Source organism: Heterocephalus glaber, unplaced genomic scaffold (assembly GCF_053883595.1).
Source record: "Heterocephalus glaber isolate CG9 unplaced genomic scaffold, H.glaber_assembly_v1.0 deba00001447, whole genome shotgun sequence".
Classification (NCBI taxonomy): Eukaryota; Metazoa; Chordata; class Mammalia; order Rodentia; family Bathyergidae; genus Heterocephalus; species Heterocephalus glaber.
Genome location: NW_028258299.1, coordinates 8,711,392 through 8,728,751, shown reverse-complemented (window position 1 = coordinate 8,728,751; position 17,360 = coordinate 8,711,392). Strand labels below are relative to the sequence as shown.

Genomic DNA, 17,360 nt, shown 5'->3' with positions numbered 1-17,360 from the left:
CTCTGCAGTATTTTTAAGGGAGAGACTTTGTTTTGATCTATTTTCTCCCCTGCACTCAATCACCAAGTGATAAGGTGTCATGCGTGGAAGAGTTTTAACAACCTACACCAGAGTTAGTATTTTCCATGTCTAACTTCCACATACTCTATAGCAATGTTGCATGTCTGTTATAACTGTTTATTACACTTCTTAAAATGAAAATGACAAAATCCATTTTGCAGAGTCTCCCTATTATCTCCCAGGTGCCCTCATGGGTGGAATGGAGCTGGTAAAGTGGTTGGGCCATAAGACACTTCCACTGCTATTATTCTAGGGCCTTGGAGCAATGATTAGAAACCTCCCAAACAAAAAGGGGCTGAGATGTCATAATGCCCTGAGCCCACTTTCCAGAGGGATGAGAGTTCAAAGGATTGGTGACTTGAAGTGGATAGGGTAGTGATGTCCTGGTGCCAACAGGGGCAGAGGTATGGATTTGGGGCCACTTAAGTCAAATACTGGGGTAAACTGAGAAGGCACCCTCCATAGTAGACCAGACACTTTGGCCCCTGAGTCTCTCTTAATCGGTCAGAAGAAGGCTCTTGAGCTTGGCCTGAATGGATGTCCCTTCCTGTGTGTGACCTGGGATTCTTCTCCTTGCAGATTTCTCAGGATGACTACACAGAGCCCACTGACTCTGTATGAGCTGACCAAGCAGAACCTGCTGAACTGTGAGACCACAACCAGCAGTGCTCTGCATGACTTGCCCACCCTTATCTTCCATGAAATATTCATAGAGGCCTTCATGGGGGAACACAATGAGGTCCTGAAGGTGATGGTGCAGGCCTGGCCTTTCCCCTGCCTCCCTTTGAGGAGCCTGATGGATTTGAGGGAACCAAAAACCCCACACCCTCAGCTGGGAGAAATTACACTGAAACAGAGAAACCTATGGACCTTGGAAGCCCTACTGGATGGACTTGACATGCAGCTGTCCCAGAAGGTTCATCACAGGTAAGAGTGATACATGAATACTGGAAGGAGGGTTCTGGGAGGCCAGGGAAGGGAGAGTTGGTGTTAAGGACATGGAAGACTGAAGTGTGGAGGAGCTTTTCTTATTGAGGAAGATCACAGAGGTCTTGGTTTTGTTGAGAGCCACCTGGTAAGAGGTTTCCTGATGAGAAAGCACCACGTGGGGGATGTGATGAATTCAGTAGGAACCTGCACCTGCCTCGCACAGGAACTAGAAGTTGAATCAAGCTTCAGAGATGGGTTAAAGGGGTAGAAAATGGAAGGCAAGGAAAGTAGTGGGAGCAGCAGATGCCCAGAATGTGGAAGAAAAGCATGGGTAGTAAGTTGAGTCTTTACCTCAATTCTGAGAAGGCTTCCTGTTTCATAGGAGGTGGAGTCTGCAGGTGCTGGATTGGAGGGATGTACACCAGGACTTCTGGACTGTAGGACCCAGAGCCGTGAGTGCTGCCCGCTCAGAAGATGGCCAGCAGTAAGGAAGCAGGCAAGCCTGGGTTGAGGAAGAAGAAGCCGACCTTGACAATCCTCGCATACCTTTGCTTTGAAGCCTGGATTAGGCCTTGTGCCACCTGTGATGAATTACAACTCTGTCTCTTGAAGTGGGCCAGGAAGAGAAAAGCTTAGTACTCCTGTGCTGTGAGAAGGTGATGATCAATTCCAATGGTGTCTTTACATTCCTGAAGCTTCTTCGCGCTATGCAACTGGACTCTATCCAGGAGCTGGACGTGTTCAGTGACTGGGGTCGGGAAAGCATGAAGCATTTGTTCCTCAGCTCAAGAAGATGATGAACCTTCACACATTTCACTTCAGTAGCCTGAGCCCAGAAGTGTATACTTCAGCCTGGAAAAACAAATGGGATTTCCCCATCTATGCTTTTCACTTAGGACAGATGCAAAATCTCCTGGAGCTTTGTATAGATGTTGTCTTCTTCCTGGAAGGAACTCTGCATAAAATCTTAAGGTGAGTGTGTGGTGAGCTCACCTGCACATACAAGGGAATAGTGAATATGAAGAAAGCATCTGTGTGTCAAGCTGCCAGCAGTGTGGGGAATGCTAGGAAGTGAGAATACTAGGAAGTGGGTCCATTCTGGACCATGCTAAGGTCTCACATATTGACTTTTATGAAGACAGGGACTAAACTTGGACAGGAGGTCTGGCACAGGCCCCATGCCCAGAAAGCCAGAAGTAGGAGAGCAGACACGGTGAGGGCAGCTGTGACTTCTTCTATAGGAAGCATGTCTAGTTTAAGGTGTTGGGAAGAGGCAAGAGAGAGTATCAAAGGAGGGACGGCCTCACACATGCACATTGAACAAGTGATTGTGCTTAGCAACTGTGATGGGGAGCACTGCCCATTGCTAGGACAAAATACCACACATGTACAAGTTAAAAGAGGAAAAGTTTATTTTAGCTTACAATTTATAGGGATTTTGTTTCATAGCCAGCTCCAAATGCATGGCAAAGAAGAAACAGTCCATTGCAGGGTAGGCAGAAAGCAGCAAGATGGTGACTTAAAAGATCAGTGCCTTCAACACTGAACATCCAGGTGAGAGCAACCTTGGGTCTACACTGACTCTCCTACCTTCAGGTCATTTCCTAATGTTCCCCCCTCATCACCCCAATTCATACCAATTAAGTTTTCTCTACCTCTCTTTCTCCAGGAGCCAGACCCCCTTAGAGGCCCTCTCCTTGAGTTCAAGTCCACTGAAAGAATCTGTCCTAAAGCATCTGTCCTGGTGTTGAAGCACAAGCCAGCTGAAGTCCCTGAGTCTGAGGAAGTTCTCAGTGAAGTCATTCAACCCACAGACTCTCCACTTTCTGCTAGACAAACTGGCCAGCACCCTGTAGTCCCTGGTCCTAGAGAACTGTGACATCACAGACTCCCATATCCTTGCCATCTTGCCTGCCCTGAGGCACTGCTCCCAACTCAAGACCTTAAGTTGCTATAGGAACCACATTTCCCTGGGCATTCTTAAGGTCCTGCTGCACGTGTGTGTGGGGCTGAGCCAGTTAACCCACGGTCTGTATCCTGTCCCCCTGGAGAGCTATGAGTCCAAGATTCCAGCAAAGTTTGTGCACCCTGAACAATTTCCCCGAGTCTGTGCTGAATTTGCACAGATACTGAAGGACATGTGGCCATCTCTTAGGGTCCAGATCTGTATCTTCTCCTGTGATTGGTGCATGATTTGCCAGCTGTATAGACTGGACCCAGTGGAAACTGGAAAGTCACAGAGGAGTATACCTATCAAAGTACAGTGAGATGCAATAGTTCATACATCCACAACCCAGAGTCTATATTTTTTAAATCTAGGTGTCCCCCCAAAGCCCCACAGGTAGGATTTGTGGGAGGTGATTGGATCGTGGTAACATGACACTCACCAGTGGATTAGCCCACTGAGTCCATAGCTATCTGTGATGCTGGGAGGTGAAGCCTGGTCAGAGGAGGTGGGTCATTGGGGGCATGACCTAGAAGGCTCTACCTACCTCTTCTGTTAATCTCTCTCTGCTTCCCACAGCCAGGCCATGAGCTGTTTCTCCTCTGTTGTGTACCTCTACCATGCCAGCCTATGACCTGAACTGTAAGACAAAATAAGCTTTTCTCTTTGATTTTGTGAGTGTTGGCTATTGTGTACCAGTGACAAGGGAAGTAATGAAGACATGTGCATGTCTGAAGTTAGTTCTGCATAGGTGACTGTCAAGAAATGGTCATAAAGGGACCTTTGCCAGTTATGGTAAAATAGGCTCAGCACATTGGAAGCTGAGGCAGGAGGATCTCTTCGAGTTAGAACCAGCCTGGGCTACATAGTGTGAGACCTTATTTAAAAGATAAATAAATAGATAAACAAAGAAAGGGAACTTCAATGTAAACTCTTTTGTGGTGACCCAGTGACTTGATTTTCCAGTATATTTATGCATTTATTACTTTTTTGTTTCTTTTAGTATGTTTGCCTTGCATACTAATGATAGTTATCTTGGGTAGGGAAGCTTTCTTTTCTTCCTCTGTTTTTGTTTTTGTTTTTGTTTTTGTTTGGTAGTCTGGGGGACTGAACTCAAGATTTTCACACTGAGCTATCACTCCAGCCCTTTTAATTTTTTGCATTTTTCTGTGTAAATGTTTGCAGTACTAAATGAACACTTTCATCATGGGGCATTGGTACAAGTACATAAAACATCCTGTTTTTATGTCCCCTTCCCACCCCTTCCATCTCTTTGTCGTCTTCTATTTGCAAGTTCATTTTTGGAGACTGAGTCTCACCAAGTAGTTAAGTTCTTCAGGCTAGGCTTGAACCTGCAATCCTGTGTCAAACTCCAAGACAGCTGGGATTACTGGCATGCATCACCACACCCAGCTTGGTTTTTCAATTTGACCTCAGCAAAGTCCAACAGTTGGAGGAAAAAAACCCATTGGATTGTCTTGTGTCCATGAGGATAGGCTGTAGGATCTTGAGGCATCAAAATAACATGTTGCCATTTAGACCCTTCCTTTCCTTTTTTCAAGTGTTGAGGTGAACCTGGGGCCTCACTCATGCTAGGCCAGTGATCGACCATTGAGCTACACTCCCAGCCCCCTTCCCTTTTGTTTCCTTCTCTGGGGACATCTGTTGCCTCCCTGCTTATTATTGTGGCTGTTTGCAGAATGTGTGAAAGAAAGCCCCAGGTTGGTTTTGTTCACTTGGGGTTGCACCTGTGATGCCCACATGCTTTCACTGCTTGATGATATTCTATTGTCAGGATAGAGCAGAGTTTAGTTATCATTCATCCACTGAAGGATAAGTGGTCAATTCCAAACACTGGCAGTGATGATGAGAGCAGCTGAGAACATCTGAGTGGAGATCTGCTTACTTGGATAAACACCTAAGAGTCCCATTGCTGGGTGATGTACTAGGGATATATGTTGTCATTTTTCCAATGACAAATTTTCCTGTTACAATTGACTCATAAATGGCAGTAACACTCTACAACCCTGTGCTTCACAGCTGAGCATGGAGCCCGGCAAGTGGCAGTATCTGCTGACTGACTATAGGTGGCTTGAACATTTCCAGTGTCAAGTTCTAGTCAGGAAGAGGGAAGTCTGGGTAAGTGAACACTAGCAGGCTAAAAAATATGAATACGATGGATGTAGGAAATGTAACACATGATACTGTGAACCCTGCATGAGTGTCATGAAGTTCAGGATTCATAAGGGTGGAAAAATTTAATGTGGTTTTCATACATTCTCCCTCAATTCATGGAGGGCTATATTCCAGGTGTAAACAGTCCTGTAATCCAGCCAAGATACAGAGGCAAGAGGAGACTGAGATTGAGACCAGCCTAGACTATATAGTGAGTTCAAGGCCAGCCTGAACTGCATAGTGAGACCCTGTCTCAAAAGAGCCAAATAAATAAATACATTTTTTAAATTAAATAAATGAATGAATAAAAACATGTTAAAAAAAAACCCTAATTGTGATCCCAGAGCTTCTTGGAGGCTAAAACAAGAAGATCTCATGTTTTTGCCCAGCCCAAGCAATGTAGGAACTTATTGAAACCCTGTCTCAAAGTAAAAACCACAAAAAGGGCTGGGGATGTAGCTTAGTGCAAAGGCCCTGTGTTAATCACCAGAAAAAGAGAGAAAGACTCTTAGATGATAGAAAGACAGGTAAATAGATAGATGTCCACCTTTTCACTTGAGACCTCAGTGGCCCAGTTGTATGGCATAGGTTCACCGTAGGCTCTGACCCAGTTTCCAGCCCATGCCCCATGTGAGTATTCAAGTCCAGGTCTAGTAGGTGTCTCCAGCCCATGACACCCACTACTCCCAGCTGCCCTAACCTTCACTCACTTATTCACTCCTCTGACTATTACTCGTTGTTGTTGTTGTAGGTAATATCTGACTATTTCATGCTGGCCTTGAACTAACTAGCCCAGTTTGGGCTCAAACTCAGCAATGCTCCTGTCTCAGCTTCACAAGCACTGGAATCAGAGATATGTGCTAGCATGCCCCCAAGCTCCACTTTGCTTCAGGTGCTCATCTGTAATCCTAGCAATCAGGAGGCTGATGCCAGAGGCTGGAGAGTTCAAAACCTTGTGTGGACTACAGAGGAAGATCCTGTCTCAAGGACAAGACAAGACTTCTGGGAAGATGGGGGAGTGGTGAGCAACAAAGAAAGAACCTCTCCAAGATTTGATGTCCTGACAGTGGAATATAGTGGTGCATGGAGGAGAAGAAGGAGGGAAGTGGGTCCCCAGGACCCACAAAAGAGCTCAAGTAAGAATGAAAGAACACGGGGACCAAGAGAAAGACTTCAGTGAAGAGGAGGGAGATAACAAGCAGCGTTCTCTTCCAGAGCCTGGACTTGAAGTGTGGGAATGGTGGGTGGGACCTGCAGAAGCATAGTGACTACTGCTGATCCAAGAGGCCTCCACAGAGAAATGCAACAGTGGAACAGAGGAGTGGATGCAGCACACTGCAGTGGCTGATGAGTTACCCGGGTTCAGACATCACCTGGGAGAGGAAGATTGGCTGAGAGCCATCCTGGAGAGGGGCCAACTGAGCTCAGAACTCAGAACAGCTGTGGGCAGACTCCATCTAGTGGCTCTCGGTGTCTCGATGTGGGTGCCAAGTGCAAGTCAGCAGGAGGCCAGGGGAGTGGAGTTCAAGCTGGCAAAGGCACAGGGACAGTTGTAGACTCAAGGAATCCTGTTCCAGCCTCATAGCCAGAAAACGGTGTGAACTTCAGTGGAACTAAAGGGGCAGGCTGCCTGGAATTATCCACTACCCCTTGTGAAGCTGTGGCTGTCTTGCTGGGTTTAATCAATTCAACTCTGAACTCTTATCTGCCTGCATTCAATACCAGTGAGAGCAGAGACACACCTTGAATTGGACTTTTTCTTTTATTTGTTTCTTTTTTCTTTTTTTCCCCTCCTTTCTGTTTCTTGTTTTGTCTTTACTTGATAGAATACAGTTTTTAGTTTTTTGTTGTTTTGTTTTATTCTTGTTTTTATTTCTTCCTTTTATCTTCCCTCTATCTTCTTCACTAGTCTCCTAAAGTTTTTTCTCCAGCCTTGCTTCTGATCTCTTCCTCTTCTTCTATTTCTCTGCTTTTTCCTCTCTAACCCCTTTTAAATCTTCTCCCCTAATGGTAAAATCACCATAATAAGAGCTTATGTACTGCAACAGTTTTGGGGTTTGTTCTAGGTTTTGTTATATAACCACAAATCTAGTTCATATGGTTAAAGGTAGCAAATTAAGAGTTACCACAGTTTGTCATTTTCTGGGCTGGATTTCATGCTATTGTTGTTGTTGATTTTATTTCTTTAGCCAAGGTGGCATAATTGTGCTAATCAGTTGTTCCTCTGGGTATACCAAGACTGAGATTGCCTAAGGATCTTAAAACAGACAAACTATTGGCCAGTGCCAAAGAACTGGTTGGTAGGCCAAGTAGGTAGTAACTTCTCATCCCCAATAAATTGAAGAGGTAGGATAGTGCAACAGGCTCAAAACCCAAAAGCCAGCTACACCTGGAAGACACCTCTGAGAAGTAGTCATTTCCAAAGGGTTCTGAATACTAGCAATAAAGCTACTTGCCCATAAGCAACTTATAAATATCAACCTAGGAATCAAACTTAATAATAAAATAGAATATGAGAAGACACTTAAACAACATGCAACCCCCCCAGACTTTCAGCTCACCAAAGGCAAACATGGGGAGCAATGAGATGGAACAATTTGAAAGTAACCTGCCTGGACTCTCTGAAGTGATAACAGCAGAAGTAACAAAGCAGATGAACAAGATTCTAGAAAAAAATCAAAGCAGAAATAATTTCTCAGATAACTACAGAGATAGTGACCAGAATGAAAGACATGCTTGTTGATGCTAGAGCAGATACAGATTAAAAAAAAAAATAGAGGAGCTCAGGAACATAATAGATACCATGAACACCTAGCATAGGAAAAAACAGAAACTATGAAGCACTCAAACAAGTATCCAGGAGATTAAAAACTCCATTGAAAGGATATGCAGCAGAATGGACCAATGTGAGGACAGTATATCAGATATAGAAGACAGGATTGCAGTTAAAGATCATAAAAAGAATGATTTCTTAAATATAGCAAGGAATCATGAGAAATCAATCTGGCAGCTCCTAGATGATGCAAAGAACATTGATTAGAATCAATGAAAAAGCAGTAGATAGCACAAATGACATAAAAAAACCTATTTAGAGAAGTAATGGCAGAAAACTTCCCAAACAGGGAAAAAGAATTTGACATACAGATAAGTGAGGCATATAGAACTCCAATGAGCCATAATCAAAAAAGGTCTTTCCCAAGGCATTTGATAGTCAAGATTCCAGAAAGTCAACACAAGAACAGAATATTAAAAGCTATTAGAGAAAAGAAACAAATCACCCATAAAGGAAAGCCCATCAGATTCATAGCAAACTTCTCAACACAAACCCTCAAGTCAAGGAGAGCTTGGAGTGAAGTATTTCAAGCCCTAAAGGAAAAATATTTCCAACTCAGATTGATGTATCCTGCAAAACTATCATTCAGTGTTGATGGAGAAATAAGATACTTCCATGACAAACAATACCTCAGGAAATTTATGAACCCCAAACCAGCACTCTAAAGTGTTCTGAAGGATATTCTATAGAGAGACGAGGATTACAATTTCACAAACCACAACAGAATGAATCCACCAAGCAAGCAAGAAATTAAACAGCTGAGGAAAGATGGGAGCCAACAACACAAAAATAACATGACAGGGATAAGTAAATACATATCAGTTATAACTGTTAATGTTAATGGTCTCAATTCATGAATCAAAAGAAACAAATTGGCAGAATGGGTCAAGAAGCAATATCCAACAATATGCTGCATACAAGAAACACATTTAATTAAAAAAAGAAATTTGTAGACTGAAAGTCAAAGGATGGAGAAAGGTACTCCATGTGTCAGGAACCCCCCCAAAAGCAGGGCTAGATATTGTATTTGCAGACAAAGTGCACTACTTGTGCCAAACTCACTCTCTAGAGCCTGTTTCATTTACTAGATTTAATAAAAACTTTGCTACTATTAAAATAAAAAGAATAGTCTTCCCTAAGGCTGAGTGTGACGGTGCATTTCTAAGACTTGGGAGACAAAACCAGGAGGATCTCCATGAGTTAAGGCCATCCTAAACTACATAGCAAGATGTCTCAAAACAAGTAACCAAACAAAAAGAAATGAGTTTTCCTAGCTGGGCACAATGGTTCATGCTTTTAATTGTGTGAACTGGGAAACTGAGGCAGAAGTATTGCAAGTTGAAGACTAACCAGGGAAATTTAGCAAGGCCTTATCTCAAAATAGAAAGATAAACAAACCTAAGGATGTAGCTCTGTGATAAAGTGTCCTAGGTTTGATCTTCAGTACTATATAAACAAACAAAAAAACAAATAGTCATTCCTATGAATTTTAGGGTCTTTTCTTGTTTTTGTTTTGTTTTTGAGACACAGTCTTGCTATATAGTTCAGGCTGGTCTTGAATTCACTATGTAGCCCAGCCTGACCTTGAACTCAAGGTGATCCTCCTACCTCACCCTTCCAAGTTCTGGTATTACAGGCATGCGCCACCACATCCTGCTTTTCTCTAATGAATTTTAAGGCAAAGTGTATTGAAACTGTCTGTTTACAGGTCTGCTTTGGTTGTACACTGGCAATTTCTTTAACATCTTGAAAGACCAGATGTTGTGAATTAGGACACATCCATGCTTTATGTTCATCATGTACACAGTTCCTGTAACACTGCAGAGACCTAAGGACAGTGGTTCACCCCCATCATCATCAACATCCTTCCTCTGTTCCTGAGAACAGAAAGCAAGGACATAGTGCACAAATCCTAGTTTTCCATGTGGTCATGATCTCATCAGATTCCACAGAAAAGCAGAGTTGTGGCAGCCAGCAGGGCTGCAGAGGGGAGCACAAAGCTGGCTCCACCTCTAGTGCAGCCAAGATTCCAAGCTGTGGGACAAGCCTGCCCCCTGCTTGTGAATCCAGCTGGGTGAGAGCAGTTTTGTGAGCAAGACTGTATTTTGTGTGGTAGTTTTCAAAATTGCTATTATGAAGTGCTGTTTCAGGATCCATATCAGTGTTGTCACTTACATAAATACCAAACATATAAGTTTCTTTTTAAACTGTAGTGAAGATGCGCAGGCAGAGTCCTTCCTCAGCTATGCCTGAGTTGCAGATGGTTCTCTCCTGGCTCCTAGCTTGGGGTGGGGCCATGACTCCCTGCTGACAGGGCCTGCAGAGTGACCGCGGGGGCGAGGCTGCTCTGCTGCACCCTTCCCCAGGTCTGAGGCTGTTGGCCCGGCCTTCTTGGTGTGGCCAATGTCACTATTGGCTGAGGAGGAAGCATGAACTAATCCAATGCCTCCCAGGTCCCAGCTTTGCCAAGCAGCCCCTGTCCAAGGTCCAGAAGTCCATGGACAAGGTGCTGGACATCTGGAGGAGGAACCAAGCACCTGGGTGGAGACAATTCCCTATGGAGAGGCAAGAATAAGCTCCCCTGTCAGTGGAAGATGGGATGCTTCAACTTGGGGGTTGAAATCAAACACTGAACCTCAGAGTCCATCAAAAGCTTCTCCTAAAGCAATTAGAAAGCCAGTTCAGAGGACTGTAGTAGATGAATCTGAACATTTCTTCAGTGTCTTTCTCTCTTTCAGGGATATCCAGACCATTCAGAAGAGTCTAGTGGTATTAAAGCCTCCAGCTAAATCACAATGACCAGAAGAAGTGAAAAGCACCTTACACGAGTCTTTACGCACTGTACAGTCAAAAACTACTGAAATAACTGAAACAAAAGTGAAGGACTCTTGTTTGTGTGCATCAGAGCAAAGCCTGGCAGTAGCTACTCCATCTAAAACTGAAGGCCGGCATGAAGAAACTGTTAATAAAGAACCTGATAGGAAGGTGCCAACTATATGTTTGAAAGTATCTGAAAAGACAACTAAAGTAAAGGCAACTACAGAAACTATATCTGCTATTTCTGCACACTCTCTGACAGCAGAAACCAAGGATGTGGCTTTGGAACATAAGGAACAAAAACATGAAGACATACAGAGCAATACTCCTCCTCCTGTTAGTACCTTCTCATCAGGTGCTTCTACCACCAGTGATATCGAAGTTTTAGATCATGAGAGTGTTATAAGTGAGAGCCCAGAAAGTTCAAGGCAAGAGACTACGATGCAAAATCAAATCTTCACCTGATGCAGACATCTTTCCAGCTTCTCTCTGCATCTGCTTGTCCTGAATATAATCGTTTAGATGATTTCCAGAAACTAAATGAGAGCTGCTGCTCATCTGATGCCTTTGAAGGAAAAGACTCATTTAGTGTACAGTCATTAGATAACCGGAGTGTAAGCAAAATCAATTCAGATGATGAACTGCCAGGCAAGGGATATGCTTTAGCGCCTATTGTAGTTAATCCTTCAACCCCAAAGACTAAAATAATTGAATCTATTGGAGGAAAACCTGGAGGGGGGGGGGGAGGAGGAGGAGGAGGAGGAGGAGGAGGAGGAGGAGGAGGAGGAGGAGGAAGAAGAAGAAGAAAATGAAACATTAAGTATACTTTCTGGGGAAGCAAAAATGGAAGAAAGTGGGCAAAGTGCAATTCCTGCTAACTGAACGGACAGATATGCTGGTTTCTTCTACACCTATGAATGAAGGACATACTGTCTTGGGCAAGCTGGTAGAGCAATGTGAAGCTGTTGAAAGTCTGCCAGAAGCACTTTGTGAGAAAGAAGATGTTTGCAAGACAGTCGAATTTCTGACTCAGAAACTGGAAAAAAGGGGAGGCTCAGTTATTATCTCTTAGTAAAGAAAAAGCACTTTTAGAAGAAGCTTATAACCTAAAAGATGAAATGTTCAAAGTGAAAGAAGAAAGCAGGAGCATTTCTTCCTTGAAAGATGAGTTTACCCAAAGAATTGCAGAAGTAGCCAAGAAAGTTCAGCTAGCCTGCAAAGAGAGAGACGCTGCTAAAAAGGAAATCGAAACTATAAAAGAATTTAACATTAGATTAAATAGTAGTGAAACTGCAGATCTTTTTAAAGAGAAAGATAAGCACATTCGAGGATTAACGTTAAGAAATTGAAAACTGAGGGGCGGTGCTTCCTGTGTGGCGGGCGGGCGAGGGCGGCTAGGGCGGGGCCTCAGGCGGGTGGTCACAGCTACCCAGTGCGTCCTGAGCAAGCGGCTCTGCAAGGGCAAGCTGGAGTACCTGGTCAAGTGACGCGGTTGGTCCTCCAAACATATCAGCTGGGAGCCAGAGGAGAACATTGTGGACCCAAGGCGGCTCCTGGCCTTCCAGAAGAATGGGCACAGCAGTGGGAGAGACACTTCTGGAAAATCAGAACAGGAGAAGGAGGTACAGAACTGGAAGAGAGATAAGAGACCCAGGGGCAAGGCGCGGACGCACACTGTGATGTCTCTGCAGCCGGCACTCCAAGCTCAAGGAATCCGATGCTCCCTCCAAATCTAAATCTAGCATTTCCTCCATATCTTCCTCCTCCTCGTCAAATGAAGACGGTGACAGTGACTTGGATGCCAAGAGGGGCCCCTGAGGCCAAGAGACCCACCCCGTGCCTCAGAAGAAGGCCCAGATCCTGGTGGTGGCTAAGCCTGAGCTGAAGGACCCCATCGGCAAGAAGCTGGGGCACAAGCCCCTGCCCCAGGAGCAGGAGGCAGCCTGCAGACCCGTGAGCCTGGCCAAGGTGCTGAAGACTGCCAGCAAGGACCTGGGGGTCCTGGCCAGCAAGCTGCCCCCTCCGCTCAGTGTGCCCGTGCCAGGCCTGGCAGCCCTGAAGGCCCATGCCAAGGAGACCTGCAGCGGCCCCGGAGCCATGGTCACCTCGGAGAACCCGGGAGCCTGATGAAGGGCATGGCGGGCAGCCCCAACCATGGTGGCATCAGCTGCGAGAGCTCCATCGTGCACTACATGAGCCACATGAGCCAGAGCCATGCCCAGGCCGCCAGCAGACTGACACTCAAGGCACAAACCACTGGCAAGTGTGGCCTTGGGCTGGACCTGAAGGTGAGGACTCAAAAAAGGGAACTGGGGATGAGCCCACGCCCAGCAAAGTCCCACAGACCCCTGGCACTGGGGCTGTGGAGCAGAAGGGGCCCCCCATGCCCACAGCGGTGGCAAGGTCCCCACCGGGTGCCTGGGCTCCCAGCCAGCACCTACCCAGGAGCTGAGCCTGCAAGTCTTGGACTTACAGAGTGTCAAGAATGGCATGCCTGGGGTGGGCCTGCTTCCCCACCATGCTTCAGCCACCAAAGCTGTCCCTGCCACCACCCTGCCCACAAGGAAGGGCACTGGAGGTGGCCCCACTAGGGCGAGCAGGGCCAGCATCCCCGTGGACATGGGCACAGGTAAGAAGCTGGCCTCCAGGGTGGCAGCTCTGCCCACCCCTCCTGGCAAGAGGGAGAATGCCAAGGGCGGTGATGCACCCAGAGGGCGGGAAGGCCCCAAGGCCCCAGGGGAAGCCTGCAAGGCAGCTGCCCTCTCAGAGATGAGCAGGGTGAGGAGAACAGCATTTCGGACTCGGACGCCGACTCGTCATCACTGCCAGGGATGGGCAGAGCCTGTCGGTTTCTGTCCAGACCAGCCAGAACTGGAAACCCACCCGCAGCCTCATCGAGCACGTCTACCACTGACATCATGGTCACCCTCATCACAGTCACCGTGACAGTCCCCTACCAGCGTGGGCTTCTTCAGCCCGAGGTCGTACTGAGTCCACTGCCACCCAGGTCTGCCTGCCATCCTGTCGTGTTTCCTCTGTTAGGTGACCGACAGCCCAACCTTCTCGAGGGGGCAGGGATGAGGCAGGAGGGTCTCCTAGGTAGGCAGGCTCAGCAAGGTCTTCTCCCCACTCGGCCTTGCCCTGGGCCTTGGTAAAGAGCTGACCCCTTGGCTTGCTGGGGCCTGGCTTCCCCACTACCCTACCTCTCCAGGCCCCGCTTCACCCCTTGTCTCCTCAGGACACCTGGGTGGCCTCGTGGCTCAAGCCCCCTGCTCAGCATGAGCCTGAGCCTCCCACCCTGGCCTGGGTGACCAGTGGTGGGGTCGGAGGGGCTTCTCATACACCTGTTTCCCCCAAGGAGTGGGGAGAGAAAGTTGGGGGAACTCTAGCACCCCATCTTCCTGGCACCATTTTCTAGAAGGTAGAGTGGGGTGGGCAGACTCTCCTTCAGTGGGGCTGGGCCTTTGAGGGTGCCTTAAAGATCGCAGGACCCCCAGGGCCGGCTTCTAGGCCTTAACGCAAAAGGACAGTTCCAGGGAGCGGAGCCGCCACCCAGCCCTGGTTCAGAGTAGCAGCTCCAGCCTCCAGGTGTTTGCCTGAGAAAGTCCAGTGGCTCTGGTGCACCTGAGGGGCCTTGGGTTCAGGAGCAGGAGGATCTGGTGTCTGCCTCCCTCCTGCCATCTGCACCCCAGTGGGAAGTGACCCTGAGCTCCCTACGGTGTATCCTAGTTCTGGGGCTAAAGCCCTGGACTTGGGGTGAATTCTGGGCCAGCAATGGAGGAGCTTGGGTATGAGGTAAGCCTGTGACATGTAAGCCTCTCTCCATAAGCTGGAATTTTATCTTCTGGTGACAAGGAACCAGCCTCGCTCTTGTGCCCAAACTCTCCCCCTCCAGCCACAAGAGGACCAGAGTGCAGGCATTTGCTCCAGGCCCAGGATGACGCCCCCTGGTGGATAGGCGGTTGCTTGGGGCTGCTTTTCTTGACAATCCCCCCCACCCCCACCTTTGGGGGCTCCATGTCTGCTCCTTCCCAGCTGAGAAGAAATGTCACCATACCATTTGAGTTCAGGCAGGCTGCCTGGCCAAGGGCTGAGATCTTTCAGCTTTCGCCTTGGGACCCTGTTCACTCCCCTCCTAGGGGACACTCAAGATTCAACCACCTTCTCCCTGCCCTGCACGCAGGTGGCCACATCTGTCCTGAGAGCTTGGGGCAGACGTGACCAGGAGGTGGCAGTGCCAGCCAGTCCAGTCAATAAGTGTGATGCCAAAAAGAAGTTGAGGGTAGAGGGCATCTGGAACTGCTTCCGTTGGTCACTCCACAGCTGTGGGATTCTTAACTCTGGCTGCCTTTTGTGGAGTCACTGCCCTTTCTAAAAGCAGCCCCAGTGGAGAGGGGCCCTGGTTTCTGGGGGCCTACAAGGCTGCGGGGCTCCCCAGTAACTCACCCTCACACCAAACAGGAAGAGAAGGCCTCTGTGTAGCCAAAATGACCTCAACAGTGTGTCTCTGGGGACAATCCATGTCAGGGACCATGCTGTGGGCCCAAACGCAGCCTCCAGGTCTGGCACACAGGGGCCACATTGCCTGCAGTGGTTGGCTCAGGAAGGACAGTGCTCTGCTGCACTCGGACCCCTGGCTGCCACCCTCCCCAAGGGGCCAACAACCTCGAAGTTCTGCCTCTTCTTTCCTGCCAGGCACTTCTGCCTTAGAAGCTCTTCTAAACCCTTGCCAGGGACCCAAGGGCCCCACGAGCTATTAGAGAAGTGGAGTGTCTGGCTGACGAGCTTTGTTCCCAGCTGCCAGGTCTCTCCAAACCCCAATTTGGTGCCTTTCTTTTTACCAGCTACTTCAATCCCAAAGTTTAAATCAGTGAACACCTTACTCCCAGCCACTTTGTCTTCTTTCTGTTTTGCGTGTTCCTGGTGCTGTGATCCCAGCAGTTGATGTTGTGAATGTGTGTGCTGGTGCAGCAGGCTTTCGGAAGATACTGGGTTAGCCATCTTATGTTTACCAATAAATAAAAGTAGTCCTGTTTGTATTAAAAAAAAAGAAATTGAGAACTAAAGACAAAGACAATGAAAATATTATTGTAAGACTGAACAAATAAGCTAAAGAGCTAGAAGAGGAGTTACAGCATTTAAAACAGGTCCTTGATGGCAAAGAAGAGGTTGAGAAACGACATAGAGAAAATAGTAAAAACCTAAATTCTGTAGTAGAACATTAAGAGAAAGATCCTGGATGACTTCAGGGAGACAGGGATGAACATGAAGAAAAGAACCAAAGTATTCAGGCTGCCTTGGATGTGGCATACAAAGAACTTAGTATTTTTTTTACAAGCCCATTGCTGCAAAGGATAGTGAGGCACAGGAAACAGCTCTGAGTCATGAGATGAAAGCTAAAGAACTTTCTCCAGCACTAGAGGAAGCCTGAGAAGAAGCCCATCCGCAGCAAGAAACATCAGCAATTCAAGTAGGGGACCTAAGACTAGCACTGCAACATGCAGAACAAGCAGCTGCTAGAAGAGAGGATTATTTATGACATGAGATCAGTGAACTTTGGCAGAGACTCCAGAAAGCAGAAAATCCACATCAAGAACTGAGTCAAAGCATTTCATCAACAACAGGGCCACTGCTTAGACAAATAGAAAATTTTCAAGCAACCCTAGGGTCCCAGACATCATCATGGGAGAAGCTGGAGAAGAATCTTTTGTGGTTGTTTTTGTTGGTACGGTGGAACCACTGAGCTAAATCCCCTGCAAGAAGAATCTTTTTGATAGGCCTGGTGAGTCCCAGACCTTGCTGGCAGCAGCAATTGAAAGAAAACATGCAGCTAGAGAAGAACTCCTTGCCAACAAAATCCAAATGTCTTTTGTGGAATCGCAGAATTCTCTCTTCAGACAGGAAAACAGTAGACTTCTGGCCCATCTAGAATCAGAGAAAAATAAGCTAAGAAAACTGGAGGATGAAAATAACTGGTACCAACTTGAATCAGAAAACCTAAAAGATTGATATATAATAACACTTGAAGAGACAAGGAAAAAAAAAGACATTGTTGAGTAGTCAATTAGGATTGGAAAAAGTGAAAGTTGAACAAGAGAGGAAGAAAGCCATTATCATTCAACAAGCAATAAAAGGGCCAGGGATTTAGCTCAGTGATGCAGATGGATGCCTGTCTCGAAAGCGCAAGGTCCTGAGTTCGATCCCCAGTACCAAAAAAAGAAAAGGAGAAGTAGAAGTCACAGTGACACTATCTGAAATTTAAAGAGTGAATAATTCAAACATTAAAAAAATCTTTTGACTTACAAATTTACTTTACATATATTCCACAATTGTGAACACATTTTTGGTATCTTTTGGTACCTATCCAAGAAAAATTATGCAGGCATAATTGGATAGTGAAAATTTTTACTTCCTTTAATAAAAAAATAAAATTATAGTAGAATTGGCACGGTGGCACTCAACTTGTAATCCCAGCACTTTGAAGCAAATAAGGAAGGAGGATGGCAATTTCTTGCCCAACCTGAGATACTTCACCAGGCCTTGTCTCAAAATAAAAATGTAGCCAGATGTGGTAGGGCACAGCTCTAATGCCACCTCTTG

At 46.5% G+C, this 17,360-nt stretch overlaps 1 protein-coding gene and 4 pseudogenes across 2 annotated transcripts in view; all 5 read left to right on the top strand.

The window, feature by feature from the left end:
* Positions 1-7,248, top strand: part of LOC101718326 (zinc finger protein 124-like) — a 47,982-nt gene extending 40,734 nt beyond the window's left edge. The window contains exons 4-7 of one of the 2 annotated variants that reach the window (XR_002390865.2): positions 640-987; positions 1,373-1,962; positions 2,660-5,074; positions 5,862-7,248. Coding sequence is in view for 1 of the 2 variants with exons in the window: in XM_013067410.3 (XP_012922864.2) it covers positions 640-681 (42 nt within the window). In the remaining variant the exon portion in view is untranslated. Of the gene's footprint in view, positions 1-639; positions 988-1,372; positions 1,963-2,659; positions 5,075-5,861 lie in introns of those variants that run through there. The other variant, XM_013067410.3, reaches the window with a different exon arrangement.
* A 2,625-nt stretch (positions 7,249-9,873) lies between these two features.
* On the top strand, positions 9,874-11,572 carry LOC110346689 (TATA element modulatory factor pseudogene; annotated as a pseudogene).
* Positions 11,573-11,588: 16 nt separating this feature from the next.
* Positions 11,589-12,116, top strand: LOC147827395 (TATA element modulatory factor pseudogene; annotated as a pseudogene).
* Positions 12,117-12,169: 53 nt separating this feature from the next.
* Positions 12,170-14,449, top strand: LOC101706746 (chromobox protein homolog 2 pseudogene; annotated as a pseudogene).
* Positions 14,450-14,534: 85 nt separating this feature from the next.
* LOC147827394 (TATA element modulatory factor pseudogene) lies at positions 14,535-17,136 on the top strand (annotated as a pseudogene).
* Positions 17,137-17,360: the final 224 nt, after the last annotated feature.